The sequence below is a fragment of the Balaenoptera acutorostrata genome, chromosome 5 (genome assembly GCF_949987535.1).
Source record: "Balaenoptera acutorostrata chromosome 5, mBalAcu1.1, whole genome shotgun sequence".
Classification (NCBI taxonomy): domain Eukaryota; kingdom Metazoa; phylum Chordata; class Mammalia; order Artiodactyla; family Balaenopteridae; genus Balaenoptera; species Balaenoptera acutorostrata.
The window spans coordinates 30,382,821-30,405,529 of NC_080068.1; the positions used below are offsets into that span (position 1 = coordinate 30,382,821).

Consider the following 22,709-nt stretch of genomic DNA (forward strand, 5'->3'; position numbering starts at 1 on the left):
ATAACTAGTTGGAAGTGTTTGCTCAGAGCACATCTAGTGTTGCCTCTCCTTGAACGGCTGCGGCTCTTCCCTTCCGATGACGGACGCGGGCCGGGCCGGAGCAGCAGCTCCCCTGGCCTCAGCTCCCGTCGCTCCAGGCGGCCACTGTTTATAACTCAGCCGCTGGAGTGTCGCCGGGAACATGTCCTTCCTGCAGACCAGGGATACTTAGCATTGCTGAAATGCCTAAGACGTTTTTTCTGTGTTCATTTGTCCATTTGGAGTCTTCCAGCTACCATAAATGCGCTTGCTCTTGCCTTGCCAGCTGCTCTTGTCCCTCGTGCAGGCAACAAAGGAAATTGGCTTACGCCATTCAGTGGCCTTTGGAGAAGACAAAATCCAGGTCAAAGTGGCCCCTGGGCCGCATTGTCAGTAGTCACGCGGTTGCGAACATATACAACAGTAGGAAATCCTGACCCAGAGTGTGGAAGGGAAAGGGATCTTTAGTAATCACCTCGCCCCATAACTGTTCCTTGCTCTTCGCTCTTACCGTGTGGGCCTGGAGTTGAGTTTAAGTTCTAAGCTGAAGATTCATTTCTATAGTAGACGCACTAATGCTTAGCCGTTGTTCTGGGGGCAGTGCCTCCCATATCCTCCAGGGGGCGCCGTGTGTAAGGTCTCAGGGCAGCTGATGTGCGTGTGACAACCAGAGGCCAGTGCCCTTTTCTCTGGGCCTGGGGAACCTCAGAAATACGTTACCTCGGCGACCAGTCACTTCTGCTCTCTTTCCCGATAGGTAGCCCTGCAGCTGCCGGACCCACCGGTGCAAGCAGGGAGTGGTCTCCCTCCCCAGGGCTGCCCGGCATTAGGATTTCCAAGGTCTGACTCTCTCTGGGCTGCCTTGTTTGCCACACTTTGTTCATTTCTACCCTGGAGACAGGATCTGTCCATTGTTTGGGGAGCAGGTGTGGCCCAGATTCATCTTTAAAAGCTGCTGGTGATTCATTTTAAAGTCCTCAGATATATAAAGAGCAATCCTGGGAAGACAGCTTGCAATTATCTTAGAAAGTTGACCCTCTTATAGACCCCACAACCTAACAGTTGTGTTCTTATATATATCCCTAACATGAGGGAATCTTAGAAACTCATTTTAAGTAAAAAAATTAAGTGCAAGAAGACTCTATAGGGTGTGATTCTGGTTCAGCTCACAAATATACAAAATAAGTAGTATATTATTAGGGATATAAACATATGTGATGAACCTGTGTTTGAACCATCGCTGGGGTAAGACGGTGAGAAACACAGCATTGAAGCTGCCGATCCCCTTGGAGCAGGGGGAGGGTGTGAGGGGGGAGGGCAGGACACAGGAATGAGCCCAGGACGGAGGCGTCCATGTCGGCTGCAGTTCTTGAGTTGAGTGTGGGTCCCTGCTATTTGTTGTATAATGATGATTTAGATATTTGTCATTCATATTGTTGACATTATGCTAAAAAATATCCCAAGCTGAGACCAGATTCTGTTCTGGAGAAAGCGTCTCACAAAGTATTCTTGTCCCTAGCTTAGTGTCCTCGTTATAGGATGGTAAATCAGGAGGAAATGGAGAAACCACCGTGAGATACCACCTTACAACCTATTAGGATGGTCGTTATCAAAAATATGGAAAATAACGAGTGTTGGTGAGGATGTAAAGAAATTGGTACCCCTGTGCATGGCTGGTGGGAATGTAAAATGGTGCAGCTGCTGTGGAAAATAGTAAGGCAGGTCCTCAAAAATTAATCATAGAATTACCATGTCGTCCAGTAATTCCTCTTCTGGATATATAGCCCAAAGAGTTGAAAGCAGAGACTCAAACATATTTGAACACCCATGTGCATAGCTGGCATTATTCACAATAGCCAAAAGGTAGAAACAGCCCAAATGTCCACTGACAGACGAATGGATAAACAAAGTGTGGTCTATACATATAATAGTGTATTCAGCCATAAAAGGGATGAAATTCTGACACAGGCTGCAACATGGATGAACCTTGAAGACGTTATGCTAAGTGAGATAACCCAGTCACCAAAGGACAAATATTGTATGATTGCACTGATATGAAATATCTGTAGTAGGCATGCTCATGAAGACGGAAAATAGAATAAAGGTTACCAGGAGCTTGGGGAGGGGGAATGGGGAGTTAGTGTTTAATGGGGACAGAATTTCAGTTTGGGAAGATGAGGAAGTTCTGGAAGTGGATAGTGGTGATGGTTATACAGCATTGTGGATGTACTTAATGCCACTGAACTGTACACTTAAAAATGGGTACAGTGGTTACGTATCTACATATATACGTTACATATATTTTGCCACAGGTAGAAAAGATCGTGCTAGCAGGGAGCATTGGTGTAACTGTCATCACATTCTCATCAGGTTCTTAAGGATGTGAGCCTCGCCCGGGGCCACACAGCTCGTGAGTGGCAGGACAGGGTCTCTGGCGTAGGCGGTAGCTGGCACACAGCGCTCCCCAGTGTGTGCCAAGCGAGCGCTGTACTGTTTGCCGTGTGTCACGGGAGCCTTCAGTGAGCAGCCTCTTGGTGTGGGGCGTGGGGCTACCGACCTGCCCTGTCCCCACAGGAGACTGTGGCCAGGTGGGCAGCCCAGCATGCGGGAACGAGCGGGAATGGTCTTCGTTCCTCCCCCATGGTCACTACCTCCCTGAGTGTTTGAGGAAAGGATCTACTCGGCCCCCAGACCCCCACCCCGCGTTGCACGACCCCTGGGTGCCTCTCCCATAGAATCCAGTCCCTTTCCCCGACGGGGGCTGTGCTCCGATGGCATTGCCAGCGTGGGATTAAGTGAGAGCCCTTAAACACCCTGCTGTGAGGAACGATGTCGGGGTAGAAGTCAGGGTGCGAACAAAGGGATGCCACCAGGTCACCTGGAGGACGCATCTCTGGTTCATTTGTTTATTCATCCTTTCAGCAAATCATCCTGGTCAAGCACTGTGCTGGGGAACGCAGGTCGTCTTATGTTAGAGCCTAGACTAGGAGGGAGGGTCCAGTGTGTGTGTGTGTGTCTGTCTCTCTCTCTCTCACACACACACACCCCCCAACTCACAGGGAATGAGTAGGGGGCACATGTGGCGGCTCTGACCTGGTCTGGAGCATTGGGAGTGGTCTCGGAGGGAGGGGATACCTCAGCTGGTATCTGAAGGGCAAGGAGGGTCGTCCAGGCATAAACGGGGAGGAAAGCAGAGGACCAGCCATGCAGAGGTCAGACTGTGGGTTGCTACACAGGAGTGGGTTATGAACCCCGTTTGCTGAGTTGCCATCAGCATTGAAAAATAATAGAAAAGAGTGCATCACACGTAGTGAGGAAGTACTGTTCCGTGAAGCGTTTGTGTATTGGGCACGTGGACATGTGTGCTGGGTTTCAGCTACACAGTCAACCGTCTTCTGATGGGTTGCGGTCATGGCTGCCTTGCTCGGCCAGCTCCCGACTTGGTGTGCTGATCCAGCCCACACCTCCCCTTTCTTCTGCATGCTCGGCTGCCACGTCTGCTCCTGGCCGTGGCCGAGGCCTGAGTCGGGGCCTGCCCACAGCGGGGGGGTTACTGGATGCTTCTGAACCCTGGTGATGAATGTTTGGACCCTGCGCCCTTTGCCGTCCAGCCCGCGGTCACTGTCCTGTGTGTCCGTCATGGCTCTTGGCGGAACGTGGAGTGTGCTGGGCACTGAGCCCAGCTGTGGAAGGTCTCGCCCTGCCCTCAGGAGTTCCCCGTCCAGGTGGCAGGCAGACAGGGGCCCAGATGATGCCGGTGAGGCCTGGCAAGTGCCGAGAATGGCCGAGGAAGACTCCCCAGAGGACAGGGTATCTGGGGTCTCTGAGGAAGAATTCCCCGGTGAAGAAGTGGGGGAAGGCATGTCAGCAGACGCCACTGCAGGTACAGAGGCCTAGAGGCTCAGCCGGGGCTTTCTCTGGATGATTCACTGTGGGTGACCCTCATGGTGTGCTTGTGGCCAAGTGACGGGTGGCTCGGGAGGTGGCAGGGCCAGGTGCCCGTGCAACCTTGGGTTTGTTCCTACAGACAGTGGATGTTATGCAGGGCAGTGCCGTGTCCAGCTGTGTGTTCTGGAAAGTTCATTGAGCTCCTTTGTGCACTGTGGATTGGGAAGAGCCTGACCGGAAGCTGGGGGACCGGTTAGGAGGCTGTGGCGTGAAGACAGGTGAAGGCTGGGGTGGCCAGGGGGGCACCTATAAATAACTCTTGTGCAGATCTGTAACCAGACATCCCAGGAATGGCCCCCGTTTCGGTGTTGGTTGAGCCTTTAAGACCCATAGCGGTGCGGTGAGTTCCCAGGCGGAAAGTACCGGGGAGCGTTTTGGTAAAAAGGATTTCTCTTCCTTTTCAGTGCAAACCTCAAGAGAACCTGGCTGGCTGGAAGGGACTTTGAATGGCAAGAGGGGCCTGATTCCACAGAATTATGTCAAGCTGCTGTAGCCACTGGCCCGTGAGGGCCCTGCTGCAGACCCTGGCCCCCCGAGGACCTGCCTGTGGGGTGTGAGCACCGTCTTCCCCCCGGGTGAACCCACGGCCACCTGGACACACGGCAATGACAGATCACAGACTGGCACTCCGGGGGGTGTGTGTGTGTGTGGAATACTGCTAGACGTGGGGGCAGAGGGGACTCACGGCACAGACCTGCGTAGGGCTGTGCGGATATGTGCAGCGGGAGAAGGCTGTCCAGGTTAACAGAATGGACTTTGCATTTTCAAGCCCTGGGACTCGTGAGTTTTAATTTTCCCGTCTACAGAGCCAGAGGAAGGGCAACCTTCTGCGGGCCAGCCTGCCCCACTGGCGGCCACACCACCGGACACCCCCCGCCCCGCCCCGCGCACCTGAAAGGGAACTGCGTTTGCAGGATGTGCTCTTAACTCTGGTGTCGGGGAGGGGCTGCCGCGGGCGGGCGGTGCCTTGGTCTAAACCCAGAGGGCAGCGGACAGAGGCTCCTTGCCCTGTGGACAGCTGCCCTGGGGACCCCACGCTCACCGGACTTAGGGCACCGGCGGACTCACAACAGGCTTTCTCCTCCATGCTGCTCACCTGTGTGCTGTTTCCCCAACCACCACCTTTCAGCCCCGAGCTCTCTGTACATGAAATAAAATATAATTTACTATTGGATCTGTGTCCTCACGTGGGGAAGAGACTGTGGAATTCGCTCACTCTGTAACATTTCACGATCTGGCCGCCGGTGGACGGGCACGCACTGTCCCCTGGTGTTGGCACGTGTGCGCTCACCTGCGGGATGGGTTACCCAGGAGCCTTGCTGCTTCGGAGCGGGGCGTGTTTCTGGGGGCAGCGGTCTTCTCTGACAGGGGAGATCCTGGCGGGCCCCCTCCAGCTGCCTCAGCTGGCCTCTCCCTCATGTCCTGCAGGAACCCGGGCCAGGATGGGGCTGGGGCGCTGCCCCCCAGGGCTTTGTGTGTGAGGCCCGCCCTCCCGATGACCTTCAGTGTACAGCCCTGTCCCCACCCCACACTCCCTATGTTTTCCAGGCCTTGGCGCTCACATCTCCATCTGGATTTAGGCCGGGCTGCAGGATGGCGGGTCAGGCGTTCGGACCGTTCCTGGGGGAACCTCAGCCACGCCCCTGCAATGGATGCTTTGTTGTTTGTCTTTTCAGCCTCCGACTCCCAGGCACAGGCTAAACCGACCTCTCCGGGAAGGGGGAGCTTCTCTGTCCCCTGACCTGGAGTCCCTGGGATGTGGAGCTCATTTCTAGGGTCCTCAGGATTGTGAAGCCAGCCCCGCTCCAGGGCCCGCTCTGGGGGCCCGGCTTGTCTGTCTGCCCGACAGGAGGCTCCTCGGCCTGTCACAGTTCTCCCCTAAGATGGTCACAGGAAGGATGTGTCTGTCGCCTCTTCCCCAGGTGAGATGATTCCAGAGCGCTGGTTATCAGTTTGGAACTCGCCTCCCCTGGACCATGTAAGGTGTCAAGTTTGGGGTCAGGTGTGTAGAGGGGAACAGGCCCGTTGGAAGGTATCCATGTTCTACCTAAAAGTAAGGACAATCTCAGTGCAGCATAATTTAAAATACTGGATTGCAGGCCCAGTGGAGGGTTTTGGGGCTGCTGAAGAGCCCAGGGCCCCATGACAATGGCCAGCCCTAAGGCCAAGGGCCAGCCTGACCAGGGGGTGAGGATGGCATCGTCCCCCGTGTCCCCCGTGTTTCTGAGTTATCACTTCCTGCCCCTGCCCGCTGCTTAGGGATGTAGAAGAAAAACTTGGCCTGGGGCAAACTCTCCCATTTCCGTGGGAAAATACAAACTCACGGGCAGTTACAGTGAGTGGGCTCAGGTTAGCACTGGGAGTGATTTCCTGGCCGTGTTCTTAATTGGTGTATATCTATGGGGCAGTAAAAATATGACCCACCACACTGGGGCTTGATTTCTTTGCTCGCTTGAGGAAGACTTCGCTCATTCACCGTGAGGTGCACCCAACCTGCCTTTGCCACCAAACAGTTGTTAACTCCCAAAGTGCATTTATCACCACTTCCTTGGTCAAGGAAATTGCTATGAGATCTGGCTACCTGTGTGGTTTGGGGCAAATTAAGTTGACTCTGTGATTCTGTTCCTGCTTTCTAAAAAGGAAACGGTACTCAGAGGTTGTGGGTTGAAGTGACTGAATGCCAGTAGCATGCCCAGCACATAGTACGTGCTCACTTAGCACAGCTAGTCCCCATACTGTTACTGCTGTGAGTGTCACTTGCCTCTTTGTTGTCGGGGCATCTGTGTTCTGTAGGATGACAGTGTGGCAATGGTGAAGCCTCAGGACAGCGCTGGCTGCAAGGGCTCCCCCAGCCCCAGCCCTGCCATCCCCTCCTGTGGTTGTTTCAGGAAGAACGGAGTCACGCCAGAGGGGAGCCAGGGGTGTCTTCCTCTGCAAGTAGGACCAGTGTGGCCACATTGGCCACAGCCCCCAGCTGGGGAGCCTCCCTCTGGGCCTGGCCCAGAGTATAGTTAGTAACAGGATCAGGAAGTGTTCCCTTAACTGGCAGATCATCTTCATTTCCCCAGAGGAGAAATGGGGGGATGGGGTGGTAGGATTTTCTGTGTTTTTGCTGCATGGGTGCGGCCAATCCCCGGAGCATCTGTTGAAGGCTGGCTGAGCAATGGCCCTGCCTCCCTCACGGCTCAGGCCCCGCAGCCCCGCCTCGTTCAGCACCAGTTGCTTAGACCAGGTTTCGGCCTGTGTTCATTCAGAGGCACGATGGAGGCGTGGGGTTTGGGCAAAAGAGGGAGCTCAGATTTTGTTTCTTACTTGCGGTGGGGCTTGCATTTGAGGGTGTCACCCCAAGGCTGGCCCTGGTGGTCTCTGTGCCTGGAAAGGAGATGCCAGGTGAGATCAGAGCCAAGTGGCCTAGGGGGGGCTGTAACCCCCCTTTCTTTGTAGTGGTAGAAACGTCTGTAGTTGGGAGTATGGGCGGGGAAAGCAATGGATTGTCTGTACCGGTGGTGGGCATTCAACTCATTCTTTCTTTACGGGGACTGACTGAGCCAGGGAAGATTATCTCATTTTAATGGAGGCTCTCGAGCAGAGAGCTTTGTTTAGATTCAGTAAGCTAGCCTTGGTCTTTCTGCTCTACCATCTTGCCACTGGGGGCCGGTAGGGGACAATGGCTATGAGTTGAATTGTGCACCACCTTCCAAAATTCATATGTTGAAGTCCTAACTTCAGTACTTCAGAATGCGACCTCATTTGGCAGTAGGATCATGGCAGATGTAATTAGTTCAGATGAGGTCAGTAGGGTTGGGCTCTAATCCAATATGATTGGTGGCCTTATGAAAATGGGAAATTTGGACACGGAAACAAGCACAGAGGGAAGGCAGTGTGAAGACACACAGGGAGAAAATGACCACGTACAAGCCAAGGAGAGAAGCCAGATACAGATGCTTTCCTCATGGCCCTTGGAAGGAAACAAGCCTGATGACCTCTTGATCTCAGACTTCTAGCCTCCCAAACTGGGAGACAAGACATTTCTGTTGATTTTAAGTGCCTCCCCCCCCCGCCCTGCCCCCAGTTTGTAGTACCTTGTTACAACATTTCTAGGAAACAAATACAGTGGCTAAAGTATGCGTTTTGAGTTAAAAAACAACCTATTTTGAAATTCTATTTTCACTGTTTTATACCTTGGTGACCTTGGACGAGTTCACTTCACCCCTTTATGCATCAGTTTTCTTCTGTGAAATGGAGAGAGTGGTACCAACTTCACTGGGAGGTTGGGACAAATGATGATGTTAAGTGCCTCAAGGGTACCTGGCAAGAAATACGGTTTAGTAACCGGGGAAGATGGGAGAGGGTAGCCGCAGGGTACCATGTTGCGGGGTGGGGTTAGTCTCTGCCCCCCTTTTCATCTCCTAGCTATGCCTGCTTCCCTCCAGCATACCTTCTCCAAGGTCATGCCTTGCTCTTTCCCTCTGCCCTATATTGTTCGCCCTTTCTCTGCCTTCCCAAGGGCACATGCTGCCTCCTTCATCTTGACCTTGTCTCCGTTCCCCATTTGCTTTCGTGCTGGGCCCCTTCTCACTGGTTCTCCCCTGAAGACTCTCACAGCCAGGTCTGGTGACTCCTTCCTCAGCCAGAGTTCTGCGTGACTTTTTGAATCTTCCTGAGCTACCCGACTTTCTTTCCTCCCTCCTCTGGGAGGGCTGTTATTCCAGGAGAGTGTCCTCAAACAGCTTTCCGGCTCCTAGCTCTGCAAATGTCTTCTCTGATGCTTGTCAGCACTCTTTTTCCTTGACTGGCCTGGGTGGTACCTTATTGCTCCCCTATTTGGGTAACCCGGCACATTCTCCTAATGCTTTAATGTCTGGCTAAAAGTATCTCAAATCTGCTGGGTGGAGTACCTTGGAGAATTCTTTCCTATCAGAATATCAACTTGACTGGAAAGTAGACTTTTGATTTTTGCCCAAAAAGAGACCGCATTTTGGATGGGCAGTAAGTGCACGGGATTCCTTTAGGCTGCTCGGTACCATGCGTCAGTGTCTGAATTTTTCCTTCCTTGGAGGGTTTAGCAGCTGCAGGTGGAGCAGCTCAGAGAGTGGGCGGAACACGATCCGACTCAGCTGAAGCCAGTTTTCACAAGAACCATGACCTTCTCTGGACCAGGCTGGACCAGGGCATGAAGATCCAAAGAAATGGCTTTTTCAGACTATGGAAAACTTGGAAGTCACTGTCTTGGCAACATAAATTCTAAGAAAAAAAATACCTAAATTGTGCGTGGTACATTGGTTGAATGATCCCAAATTTCACCTCTCTCTGGATCCATGCCCTTGTGTAGAGCCTTGCCATGCCAACTCTGGGCTTGACCTTGTAACTTGCTTTGGCCAAAGGGACGGAAACAAACTTGATACCATCAGAAGCTTGAAAAGTGCTAACCCTTTCTACGGTCTTAAAGCCTTGCTTCTACCATGAAAATATGTCCAGCCTAGCCTGCTGGAAGAGGAGAGGCCACATGGAGCAAAATCATCTCAGACCAGTTGGCTGCATGACCAGCCCAACCCAGCCAAGCCTGGCCCAGATCAGCAGAACTCCCCCGCTAGCTAACTCATGAGAATAATAAATGATGGTTGATTTAAACCACTCGGTGATGGGGTGGTTTGCAGCTAACTACCTGCTACCCTGCCCCATCTTTCACTTTGCTTTGGATCCAGGCTTGGTCTATGCTGAACGTTAAGATCACATCTTAATCTTCTCTTATCCAATGTTGTTTGGGAAGCCACTGTTTTATTTCCAAGAAATCTGCTGCACCAGCAATTGCATGACTTGGAATTAAAGTGCGAGAGATACATGTAATCAAGTCATTTTAGTCTGGATACATTTGCAGTTTATCAAAAAGTATGTTGGAGCTGACTTTAACATAAAGGAACATTGTTTTCTTTTTGCTTGAGGGACATTCGTCATACAGAAGCAAACAAACCCCTAATTATATATGCATCATTATGCATAATTTTTACTGCTTTGGCATACAGTGGCTGGCTGGCTCAGTGGCAGAGACTTAGTAGCTAATGATTCCTAAATGTGCAGCTGGATCCTTTGGGCCCGAGAGCACTTTTAGTCTTGGAAATGCAGTCACGCTTGACCCAAGAACGAGCCTGCTCTATTCAGAAAGGGCACCTACTTTAGCCAAGGGTGCACAACCCTGGGGCCTCCACCCTGCCCCCCACCACTGGCCACAGCAGATTCACAGCCCACGATGGCTTTTGTTTAAAGTCAGGGGCTCTCTGCGACAAACTGTGCTCCCTAATAGGTCAGATTGCATAAATTTTAAGATATAAAATTACCTTGGGCTTCCCTGGTGGCGCAGTGATTGAGACTCTGCCTGCTAATGCAGGGGACACGGGTTCGAGCCCTGGTCTGGGAAGATCCCACATGCCGCGGAGCAACTAAGCCCGTGAGCCACAACTACTGAGCCTGCGCGTCTGGAGCCTGTGCTCCGCAACAAGAGAGGCCGCCATAGTGAGAGGCCCGCGCACCGCGATGAGGAGTGGCCCCCGCTTGCCACAACTAGAGAAAGCCCTCGCACAGAAACGAAGACCCAACACAGCCAAAAATAAATAAATAAATAATATTAAAAAATAAAATAAAATAAAATAAAATTACCTTCATTTTCAATTAAGCCTTTACAAATTTGTGCACAAAAGTTTTTTAAATAGTTTTTTTCCCTGTTTTGTGTTTCACGGCTATGTTGTGTTCCAGAAATATATCAATTGTGTTAAAGCAAAGTTGTGGTTAACTCTCAAATAGTCTTCTAGTTCGACCAATCACCAGTTAAATGACACATCATTAACAATGTACCTGAATTTCTCTTGTGGGAAATACATGTTTTCTAGTTTTAAGATGAACTCATAATTGCTTACTGCTCTTTTGTGGTTCGTATTAATGAGTGACATCAAGGGGAGCAGCCTGTAAGGAATGTGAGAAGCATCACGGCTGGTGGGAATGGAGTCTCTTGATAGTCCAAGAGGACCTGGGGTGAGAGCAAGACTCTACTGTGTGGAGGAAGACCTGGGAATGCGACGGGGCATCTGGTCTACTCAGGTGAGTCTCGAAGTCTGTAAAATGAACACGCTTCCGTGTGGTTGTGAAGATAAATGAGGCAATGTGCCTATAGCATTTAGTGGCTACGTCAGTAGTAGTTATTGTTATAAAATTGTTATGGGGTATTTCAGTGAACCAAATATTAGCAGTAGGACATCTAACCAGTCCCAAAAGAGGATAATTAATATGTGGATTACACAGGGCTTTCTAACATGGGGGAAAAAATGGTGACTCCATCTTGGATGTAGGCAGAAGGGCATATAATCCAGGTTTAAAAGGGCACAAAATCCACGTGCTCCTACAGACGTTCAAATGAACCGTTTCCAAAACAACAAGTGATTAAAGTAAAGGATTTATTGTAATCTGCTTACAGTCCTTTGCAAAGACAGACATATGTTTTTGCATAAAGATATAAATTGCTTCATTTTAAACTAATTTAGTGTCTTTTTTAATTATATGAAGAAGTTTTGGTGAATTATGAATTGTACCAAACCAAGATTTTTAAGAGCAATATGGTACAAAAATAAGAGCAGACAATTTGGACTGGGACAGGCATTTCAACAGTGGGTTGAGAATATGGCTTTGCTGTTTAATCAAGCAAAGTTACCTGGAGACACACAAAGAGCCAGTAACTTCGTTAATACAAAAAGCTGATGCAGACCATCTCCATCCCAAACCTGGTTATGTCAAGATTCCGATGTCATAAAAATTAAGTCTGAGCTAAAAGCTGCTCTTGTGAAGCCATTTCTTTTCTAGAAACTCCCAGTCTGCATGCTGTGTATTTATCACCTTCCAAGTGTGGCTTTCATATTGCTGTGCATGTAAGTTGACCGTATTTAAAGATCTGCGTAAAAATTAAATTCTTGAAACTGCAAATTATGTAAGAGAAACTCCTCCCTCTGAGTGCAGCTTTCACAGGTTTCCCCTTGCATAAGGCAGGTGTCTTCTGAAAGACATGGTAATGTTGCCTGCATGGTGAACCCTGGAGAAAAGTGTTGATCCCAACGCTGCCATCTCCCGGCCTTGGGCTTCTCCAGCTACAGCTTTTAGGTTTTGGAAAAGAATACGATTTCACTGAGTACCTGATGATTATCATCACTTTTAAAAGATTAATTTTGGCCTCTATTCAAAGTCTTTAGTGCAATCATATTGTTAAGTTTCCCCAAAGATATATATGTTTGTGATTTGGGGCAAGAGAAAAAGCCATAAGTTGCATCAGTGCCAAACAGATTAGTGAATTAAAAATTTTACTGCCACTGTCTTGCTTATATGATCTGTAGTTGTTTTTTTTTTCCAAAACTGTTTACGTATAAAATTCATTTTTAAAACCTACCTTTTAAAAATCTAAAAACCCTCTAATTATCGTGCAGTCTCCTCGCCGTTCTGACTGAACCGTGCCGTGCCCACACACACCTTCCCAGTGCCTCCTGCCATGACCTCCGTGTTCCCATGACCAGTGCCAGGAGTGCAACAACCCCTTCTGAGACCAGAAGTGAACATTTCATCTTTTGCAGACGTAGCGCGTGCATGAAATTCTTTTCCCCCCAAAGGAGAAAATTCGATTTTCTAAAATGGGATGAGGATACGCTCTCTGAGCCATCGCATTTCCAGTCTGTCTCTCCCCTAAAGCTGATTCTGCTTCTTGAGGAAAATGGAAAAGAGACAGCTTTCCTAGAGCTGCTGCACTCCCCGGACATCCTCTCAGGGAGGGTGTCATTGAATGACGCCTTCAAGGAGCTGCAGACACCACAGCGCGCCGTCCCCGGTGGAAGGAGGATGGAGCCGAAGCCGGAAAACGTGCTCAAGTCCCACGAACACCCCAAGCGGGAGACCAAGGACGAAACGAAAGTACAGAAGAAGTAGAAAGGCTTAAAGACAACCGAAGAGGTTTAAGTGTGGTTATTTACAACAGAGACTGTAAAATGGTAAATTAGATATGAAGCTAAAAAAGGCACAGCTTTCCCTTTCTTAAATACACTGTAAACGGTTCATGATGCATGCAGAACGTTTCACTTTACAAAAAAAAAATTTTTTACCTTGTTGGTTTAGACAAAGATAGTACTTAAATAGTCTCCAGCAAAATAGAATTCTTTCAAAAATACTTTCCCATTCATCCTATTAACCATTAAAGTTTTTTTTTTTTGTATGTGTCTCATTTACAAAAGTTCCTTATACCTTATTTTAGGTCCTTCACAATTTATACATACAGTAATGTACAGCACAGCAAAAGACTGCAAAAATTATTGGTAAAGCCAACACAATAGATACTAGAAATTGAAACCAAGGCATTTGTTTGAACATCATCTTATCCGTTCTAATTAAATAATAAATGGAGGCTAGAGGGTGTGGATACCAGTGATGCAGAAAGACGTGGGCGAAGCAGTGCCCCCAAGGGGGTCGCTGATCCATCCACGTGCTCCGTTATTACACAACAGGAATCTGTATATATTTTTGTGTTTTTTTTTGTTTTTTTTAAATAACGAAAGAATATTAATGCCCCATATTGACTATACGCTTTATGTGCAAACCAAGGGTGAGCTTGAAAAAGTTCGTTAGTCCTTGAACCCTTTTAAAACAAGCGAACGATCCCAGAAACTACATGGCATAGTTAAAACTTCCATCTGTTAAAATATCAAAATCAGAGAGTTATTGACTAGATATGGCTTTTCATCCAGAGGAACAGGAACGTGTTTCTAAGTGCTGGGGGTTGGAGAGGGAAGAACCTTCCAGACTTTGCAGGTCTCGCCAAATCCACGTCACCCTGCCCGCCTGCCTCCCAACCCTTGACATGATTTTCAACTTGAGCAACTGCTGAACAAGTGGGAATCAACCATCACGTGTCAAAAATATGATTTTCTTGGGTCCTTCGTGGGTGTGTAGTAACACGGGGAAACTTAAGGCAAAGTTCTTCTGGTGAGATGTCTCCCGTCACTTCCTGTGAAAGTAAAGGGTCTTAGCGTTCCCGGACTCCACCTTCGGCAGCTGGTCGCTGATGATCTCCACCAGCATCGCTGGGAACTCCACTTTCAGGGCCTGGGACTCCCGGAAGGTATAGAAGCAAAATTCCAGCAAGTCGCTCACCAGCTGCAACAGACAGACAGACAGAGGGGCTGTGACATCGAGGCCTGATTCCCACCCTGTCTCCGGGCCCCTCTGAGTCCTAACTCTGGCGTAAGCTCAGAGCAACATTCACAAATCCCACTGTGTCTACGAAGCTGCTTAATTAACATGACTAAGTCATCCATCTTGGGGGAGGAAGAAGGATACTCAACGTCCGCTGCATGTAATAGGTCTTCCGTGCAAAACAGATTCAAACAGGAGCTGTGTCATTGTTGAGTCTTAAATATATCAGCAGCAACAGGGCCAGTAACAGAGTTCATAGCGGCAGGGTCACTGAACTGCTCTCGTCCAATTCTCATTTATAAATGTGTGAATTGGGTGGGGCAAGCACCTGCGTGTAGCTTTGGGTCCCGGCGCTGGGCCTTCCCCAGCCTGTAAGGGCAGGTGCTGTGCCCCCTCGAGGCCTGGCTGGGCCCTGCCAATGGAGCTGTGGCCGCAGGAGGAGCCAGACTTCCACCGGCAGCCCCCTGGCCTCATCTTGCCAGCGTCCTCCTTCCTTCAGGCTCCCAGTCCTGAGCTGGGGGCCGGGGCTGAGACTTCTCAGCCCCATTCCCAGCTTTATTAAGATACAACTGACATACAACTTTGTGTGAGTTTAAGGTGTAAAGGGGTAGTAGATTTGATACACTTATCATATTGCAAAATGACGAACACCTCTATCAAGGTACGTAACTACTATTTCTTTTTTGTGATGAAAACTTTTAAGATCTACTCACTTAATAGCTTTTGCATGTATAGTACAGCATTATTACTATAGTCACCATGCTGTACACTAGGATCACCAGAACTTATTCCTTTTAATAACTAGAAGTTTATACCCTTTGACCAACATCTCCTCATTTCCCCCACCTTCTGGTAACCACCATTCTACTCTCTGGCTCTATTAGTTTGCTTTTTTAGATTCCACATGTAAGTGAGATCATATAGTATGAGTTTTCTCTGACTTATTTCACTTAGCATAATGTTCTCTAGGTCCATCCATGTTGTTGCAAATGGTGGGGTTTCCTTCATTCTCATGTCTGAGTCATATTCCGTTATGTTTGTGTATGTATGTGTGTGTGTGTGTGTGTATGTATATGCATAAAGATGATACATAATATCGTCTTTATCCATTCATCCATTCTCAGCCACTTGGAGAACATGAAAACATCAAGGAAAACGTCTATATGTCTTTCCGCCTGTCCAGCCATTTTCCCTACTCTGTGACCCAGGGACCTTTCTTATCCTCCTGGACCTGAACTATTCCCAATTCTGTAAGGTTAAAAAAAAACAAACCAACCCACAAATGCAGTATAGCATTACTGGGTGCTATTCTCTTTACTAGGAATATACTTTCAAATCAGAAAGTATACATTCTAATTTTTCTTTAGTTAATTCTGTATCCTATCATGGGAAAAATGACTTTTGGTCATTTCCCACTGTATTAAAGCAGACAACATTAACATTACATGTCATAAGATAACTGTCATCTTAATAAAGTGTTTTTCACTTTATTAAGTGAAAATCTGTAACTTCCCCTCAGGATTAAAAAAAACACCAAAACAATTAGCAGGCTTAAATTGAGTCACGTAGTAAATAACTGTGTGGTAAAGGCCTTCGATACAAACCAGGAATCCAGAAAAACTCATTGGGAGATGATATACCTGGTGCTTCTGTTTGTGCCTGAATATGCCCTCGGTCTGTAGACTGACATCTCCCTAGGTAGGTCCAAGGACTGACTTTTCTGTACCCACAGGAAGTTGGGGCCAAATAAGCTGGGAAACAGCACAAGGCACCATCTGCTGTGGGCTTGTTCAGACACACTTGTGCTTGCTTAGTGAATGATACACCTCAGTTTCCCCATCTGTAAAATGGGGGCCATGAAAGTATCTGCGGCAGAGGGGTGCAGCAGAGGCTGAATCAGTGAACTGGCATGGAGTAAGTGCTGAACAGATGCCAATTCTCAATCAATCATCTTCTCTCTCTTCCCAAACTCCTTCAACCATCACTTTTCTCTGCAAACTGGGACACAGCTTGCAAGACCTGCTCTGGGTCATCTTTGTGTAACCTGATCCTCAGGCCTGCCTTCTATAAAATGTGGGATGCGGGAACTTTGTGTCTGGCCTTTCCTGGAAAGAGAGTCTTGAAATAAATAGACTTGGGGTGGCAAGTTTCTTCATTGTTTCCGGTGGTGGGCCAGTGGCTGCGAGAGCTAAAAGCCACGCTGGGTCCTGCTCGCCAGGTGTGGTGCGACAAACGAGTCTCACTGTGGACCGCGGGGTCACGCCCTTCAGTGGCTCCGGCCGAGGGCACTCAGGACCTAGTTTAAGGTCATCCTGATCTCTGCCCCTGCTGCTGCCCCCGAGGTCCCTCTGTGTGGCCACCTTCAGGGCTGTGAAGGAGGATGTTTTTCCTTTTAAATTTTAACCCGAGGGTTGACATCCGCGTTTCTAGGCCATATTAACTCCCCATAGGACAGCTCTGCTTGGCAGAGGCCTGCACATCTCCGGGGCTGGGACTGGCTCACATCCAGAGAGAAAGGCTCCCGGTGCAGAGTGTCTGAGGCGCGGGGCAGGGGTGAGGAGGAAGGAAGGTGGTCATGGTGACAAGGTGGCCTTGGCATACGACCCGAGGCAGGTGGAGCTGGGCCGTGTGGCACTCAGGGAGCAAGTGTGGGGTCGGTCACTCAGGGGGTTCAGAGCAGCAGGAAGCTTGTGAGGCGGAGCCTGTTGGCTGACATCCCTGACACATTACCTGCAGGGCCAGGGCCACTGAAGGGTTTGTGCTTGTAAACAGGCGACAGCACTGCCTGCAGAGTCCTATATACAACGAGAGGTAAGGAGCAGAGTAAATCAGTCCGTGAACCCGAGGCAGTGTGCACCTCTGTGAGCCTGTAAATGGGGACAGGTCCCCTGCCCCATCTTTAACACCCACACGAGTATTGCCTAGGAGATGCTGGGGAACTGGACCAGATGCAGAGAGACCAGGGCCGGGGGCTCGGCTGTTTTTCCTGGCAGGTTGGCTGGGGGTTAGGTGTCCCAGACGCTACTCACAGACCCTGCATATTAACTGGGGGCTGGCATTTCCCGCCCATCTCTGGTCCACGTTCCATGGACTGGGAAAGCAGCTCATTTCCAGTCATGAGCTATATACCCAGGGCTTCTGTTCATAACAGATGTCAGCTGCTGAGGGATGGGGGCTCTCCTGGGGCACATGGGGTCAGCCTGGAAGGCCAGGGCTGGGCCTCTGACCCGGCGAACACCTGGAGGGGGGAACCCCCGTTACCACTAACTGCTCTCAGGAAAGGGGTCAGTGCTTGGTCTTGGGGTGGCCAAGATGCCTGGGGGCCCCAGCAGCTACCAGAAGGCACTAGCTGCCTCACAAGCCTGCCTGCCCTGCCTGCCCTGGGAGGGCTGCAAACCTCTGAAGATCCCAACCCAGCAGGGCCTGAGCCAACGGCTGCAGTTGCTGGGGTCAGGGATCATCTGAGAATCGAAGCCAGGAACCCCCGGTCACTGGGAGAGGAGGACAAGGGCCACTCTGGGCCAGGCTGCAGGACCTGCCTGCTGACCCACAGCGCATTGCCAGTGCGCCGGGCCCTAGGGGTCCCTGGCCCTTGGCGGATGTCTGAGTTCGCCTGTTGCTGACGTTGGGACGAGGGCAGCACCCCTCCTGGAAAAAAACAAGGCACGGGTAGGGCGAGGCTGCAGGTGGTCAGAGCATGAGGCGCTGGGGACTAGGTCCCGAGAGCTGGGGAGTCACATACTGCTGGGTCGGCAGGGATGTTGACCCATCAGAACAGATACCGGTTCCTGAGCCAAACTGCTGTGTCATGGCGAAGTGTCTAACGGTCACGTTACACACGTGTGTCCCCTGGGTGTCAGCCTGGCGCAAGGCAGGCGGCACCTGTGCCAGAGCCCGGAGGAGCCAGGAAACATGGGGACAACCAGGTACGATGCATGTGCCCTCACCAGGCGCCATCCTGTCCTCTGCCCCAGGTACAGAGAGGGTTGGTTGGGGGCAGGCAGGCCACGGTCACAGCCTGGAAGGTTAGTAAATACTAGGCTAGAAGGAGAGTCGAGAACGCGAATTATAGTCAGTAATAAGAGTCCATATTATTAGGAATCAAAGAAAGTCCTGCATTGACTTTTCATTCTGTACCAAATGCATCTGTTGGGATCCTAGAAGTCTAGCTGGACGCTCAGCATGATTTATCCAGAGCCCGACGTCAGGGCCACAGCTGTTAGGGTGGCAGAGGAGCCTGACAAGGTCACAGGGTGACTGGTGGCACTTCGCCTGTTCAACACTGAAGCTGTCAGGCTCGGTCGGTGCCTATTCCCCGCTCTCTCCACTGAGTCATCGCCTGTGGTGGGCCAGTACCTGGGCCCTGCTCCCACCATGAGCTGCAGTCTCTCGGAGGGAGGGGCATGCAGGGAGGGTTCGGCACTGCTGTTCCAAGATTACACCATCAGTGAGCAGTGACGGAGCGACTGAATGATAACAGCCTCTCTGGGTAGGGTCCCACGGGTTTTCAACAGCAAGCCCATGTCTCGTAAGTTAGCTGCGGACTCCAGAACTTTCACCTCATTAGGATGGAGCTTTGGCTTGAATTGAGCATTGGGGGGAGGTTTGAAGCTTTATTTGCAAAGATCAGAATTTTAGCCAGATATATCGATAGGGTTAGGGGCAGAAGATACACAGCTTCAACTCTAAATACTGTAACAGTAATAGACAGAAACGGCTAGCAACTGTTTACCCCAGGTGTTCTAGCAATAGCCTTCCGAATGCTGGAAAATGATGCATAGTGATTATATAAGGAGTCTGGGCTTCATTCAAAACCCGCAACCTCCACCCAGTGTGGGCTAGTGTGGAAGATGCTGGCGTGTGCACAGGTTGGGGCCCCGTGGCCATGCAGGACTGCTTCTCTCTGGCTGGTGATGTCTCAGCAGAATGTGATGGTAACAACACCCCCTCAACTTAGTAGCATTTGTTTCTACACCCAGAAGAAAATGTACCTTTAACAAGGTTAGACTATCTGCTCGTGGATTCCCTTTGAAAACCCAGGCCCTGCAGTGAGGCTACCCCGCTGAGTGCCCCTGGCAGGCTCTACTGGAGGCTGAGTTTAGGAGAGTCCTGAAGGCCTCCTAGAGGCAACTGAGAGAAGAAGTATCAGCAAGAGACCATCAAAGAGTACTGTCAGCATCATGACAGCATGATGCTGACAATCCCCCCTTTTCAACAAAGAATTAGTCATCCATCCATGAACAAAAGCACCTTTGTGGAGCTCTGGGATCCGGTCCCACGTGCAAAGGGACCTGGGGAGGAGTCTTGCCCATCTGTGCATCTGGTGATTGACAGGCAGACAGACTTTGGCATGGCTATGTAACCAGTGGAGCAGTGAACCCGTCCCAACCCCTCTTGCCATGGTCAGGAAAATACCTGGAGACTGCTGACCTGGGCAGATACCCACTGACAAGGGAGAAATTGCAGAAAATTAGCCTTCCCAAGCGGAGACTCCTGCACACCACTGGAGCAATAAAACTAAATGAGTTTGGAAGTAGTGGAGAGGAAAGAACTTTACCAGCGCTGTCCCGACCCCTGGCGACACTGCATGAGGCCAAATTATCAGGTGGCAGCAACCTCTCCCACAGAAGAAAAGGAGAGTGGTGAGTGAGTGCTTGGCTACCCTGGTGTTGCAGGATACAGCTGGAGAAACCAGTGGCACCCAGAGTACTGAGGTGGGACTTCCATGACTGGGAGGAGGAGGGAGGAGATTGGGAAAGAGACAGACAAGAATATCCAAGGGCATTAAAGGGGCACACCCATTAAGGTCTACCCTGAGCCTCTGGGAATACTACACCTGGGGATCTCCCTAGAGGGTCCACAGGTACCCCCAAATCCCTGAGTGCTAAACTCATACCTCCCCCCACTCTGCAACTGGCACCTTGTGCACACTCCTGAGTGTGGTGGCAAGAGTGAGCTCCTGTAGACAGGAAGTGTGCTCAGAAAACAGGTCAGGATCTGTGGGCTACAGAGAAACCACAAACTTGAGCTACAGTGGTGCCACTTTCTGGAAAACAAAAGAGGTATCTAGTAGCCAGCCTGGGGAGTTTTAAGAACCAGAAAAGACATAAAAGCTGAAGAATTCTGCCACAACGAGAAGCAAAAAGGAGTGGAACAGATGTATCCATACAAAGGCAGAGAAACCCCAGATAATAAGAGCACCAATGAACAGAATATCCCATCTGAAGGCAACTAGCAATAATTGAAGACAGTATCTGCCACTTCAAGTGCAAAAAGAAAAGCAACGCAAAACTACAAGGAATATGAAAAATCAAGAACACATGTCATGACCAAAAGATAATAATTCTCTAATAACTGAGCTCAAAGGCATGGACTTTTACAGTCTAGCTAAATTCAAGAATTGCTGTTTTGCACAAACTCAGTGAGCTACAAGAAAACTCAGAAAGACAATTCAACAAAATCATGAAAAAATACAGGCTCAAAATGAGTAATTTACCAAAGAAACACAAATCATAAAAAAGAACCAAGCAGAAATTCTGGAGCTGAGGAGCTCATGGAATGAAGTGAAGAATGCTATAGAGAGCATCTGCAGTAAAGCAGAGCAAAGGAAGAAAGAATAAGTGAGTCAGAAGATTTCAAAATACCCACATTAAAGGAGAACAAAGAAAAAAGAGTGAAAAAGAGTGAAGAAAGCCTATGTGATCTAAGGGATTCCATCAAAAAACCTAACATTAGAAAAATCAGGGTTCCAGAAGGAGAAGAGAGGGATATGGGGCAGAAAATTTATTTAAAGAAATAGCCAAGAACTTCCCAAACCTGGGGAGAAAAATGGACATACAAGTTCACAAGGTGAATAGTTCACTCTGTTTTCTCAATGCAAAGAGGCTTACTCTAAAACACGTTATAATGAAACTGTCATACATCAAAAATAAATAATTCTAAAAACAGCCAGGGGAAAAAAGATTGTAACCTACAAAGGAACTTCCATTAGGCTATCAGAAGATTTCCCAACAGAAACCCTACAGGCCAGGAGAGAGTAGAATCACATATTCAAAGTGTTGAAAGAAAAAAGTTGCCAGCTAAAAACTATCTGGCAAAATTATCTTTCAAATACATAGGAGAAAAAGACTTTCCAAAACAGACAAAAGCTGAGGGCGTTCATTACCACTAGACCCCCCCTTGCAAGAAATGCTGAAAGGAGTACTTCAAGCTGAAATGAATATATGCTAATCAGTGACATGAAAACATATGAGTATACAAGACACTGGTAAGGGTAAATATACAGTCAGACTTGGAAAATCCTAATTCTATAATAGGATGGTATGTTAACCACTTAACTATACTATAAAGGTCAAAGTAAAAGAGTATCAAAAATAATTATAGTGACTATAATTTGTTAAATACACAATATAAAAAAAGTTAGATAATGACATCAAAAATATAAAAGGGGGTAGCCTGCATAGACAATTGAAGTTAGGTTGCTATGAACTTAAAATGGACTGTTTTATCTATGCAATGTCTTATGTAAGCCTCGTGGTAACCACAAACCAAAAAACCTAGAGTAGATGCACAAGAGATAAAGAAAAGGGAAACAGGCATACCAAAATGCAAAATTGCCAATTTACAAAGGTAGGCAGAAACAGAGGAAAAAGAAACAATGAAGATACAAAGCAACCAGAAAACAATGAACTGGATGGCATTACTAAGTCCTTACATACCAATAACAACTCTAAATGTACATGGAATGAATTCACCATCGAAAGATACAGAGTGGCTGGATGGGTAAAATATCAAGACCCAACTATATGCTACCTACAAGAGATTCGCTTCAGCTTTAAGGACACACATAGGCTCAGAGTGAAAGAATGGAAAAAGATGTTCCATGCAAGTAGAATCGAAAAGAAAGTGGGAGTAACTATATTTATTACAGACAAAATAGACTTTAAGCCAAAAATGGTAACAAGCATCAAAGAAAGTCAATATATAATGATAAAGGGGTAAATTCATCAAGAAAACATAACAAGTGTGTGTGTGTGTGTATACACACACACACAAACATATGCAACATCAGAGCACCTAAATATATTCAGCAAATACTAACATATCTGGTGGGGGAAATATATGACAATCCAATAATAGTAAAGGACTTAAGCACCCTACTTTCAGCAATGAACAGATCGTCCAGACAGAAAATCAATAAGGAGACACTGGACTTGAACCATATACTAGGCCAAATAGACCGAACAGACATTAAGAGAACATTCCATCCAACAGAAGCAGAATATACATTCATCTCTGGTGCACATGGAACATTCTCCAGGATTGACCATGTGGGAGAACACAAGATAAGTCTCGGCAAATTTAAGAAGAATGAAATTATACCAAGTATCTTTTCTGGCCACAATGGTATGAAGCTAGAGCTCAACAAGAGGAAAGGTGGAAAATCTACAAATATGTAGAAATTAACACACTCCTGGATAACAAATTGGTCAAATAAGAAATTTAAAAAATATCTCAAAACAAATAAA

At 48.5% G+C, this 22,709-nt stretch overlaps 2 protein-coding genes across 4 annotated transcripts in view; one reads left to right on the plus strand and one right to left on the minus strand.

The window, feature by feature from the left end:
- Nucleotides 1–5,140, plus strand: part of ARHGAP10 (Rho GTPase activating protein 10) — a 337,610-nt gene extending 332,470 nt beyond the window's left edge. For 2 of the 3 annotated variants that reach the window (XM_057546891.1, XM_057546890.1), the window contains one exon: nucleotides 4,371–5,140. In XM_057546891.1, the coding sequence (XP_057402874.1) occupies nucleotides 4,371–4,459 (89 nt within the window). In that variant the 3' untranslated portion in view covers nucleotides 4,460–5,140. The remainder of the gene's footprint in view (nucleotides 1–4,370) is intronic. The other variant, XR_009008363.1, reaches the window with a different exon arrangement.
- Nucleotides 5,141–11,394: 6,254 nt separating this feature from the next.
- Nucleotides 11,395–22,709, minus strand: part of NR3C2 (nuclear receptor subfamily 3 group C member 2) — a 375,901-nt gene continuing 364,586 nt past the window's right edge. Inside the window, exon 9 of the mRNA XM_057547323.1 lies at nucleotides 11,395–14,142. Coding sequence (XP_057403306.1) covers nucleotides 13,987–14,142 — 156 coding nt within the window. The 3' untranslated portion in view covers nucleotides 11,395–13,986. The remainder of the gene's footprint in view (nucleotides 14,143–22,709) is intronic.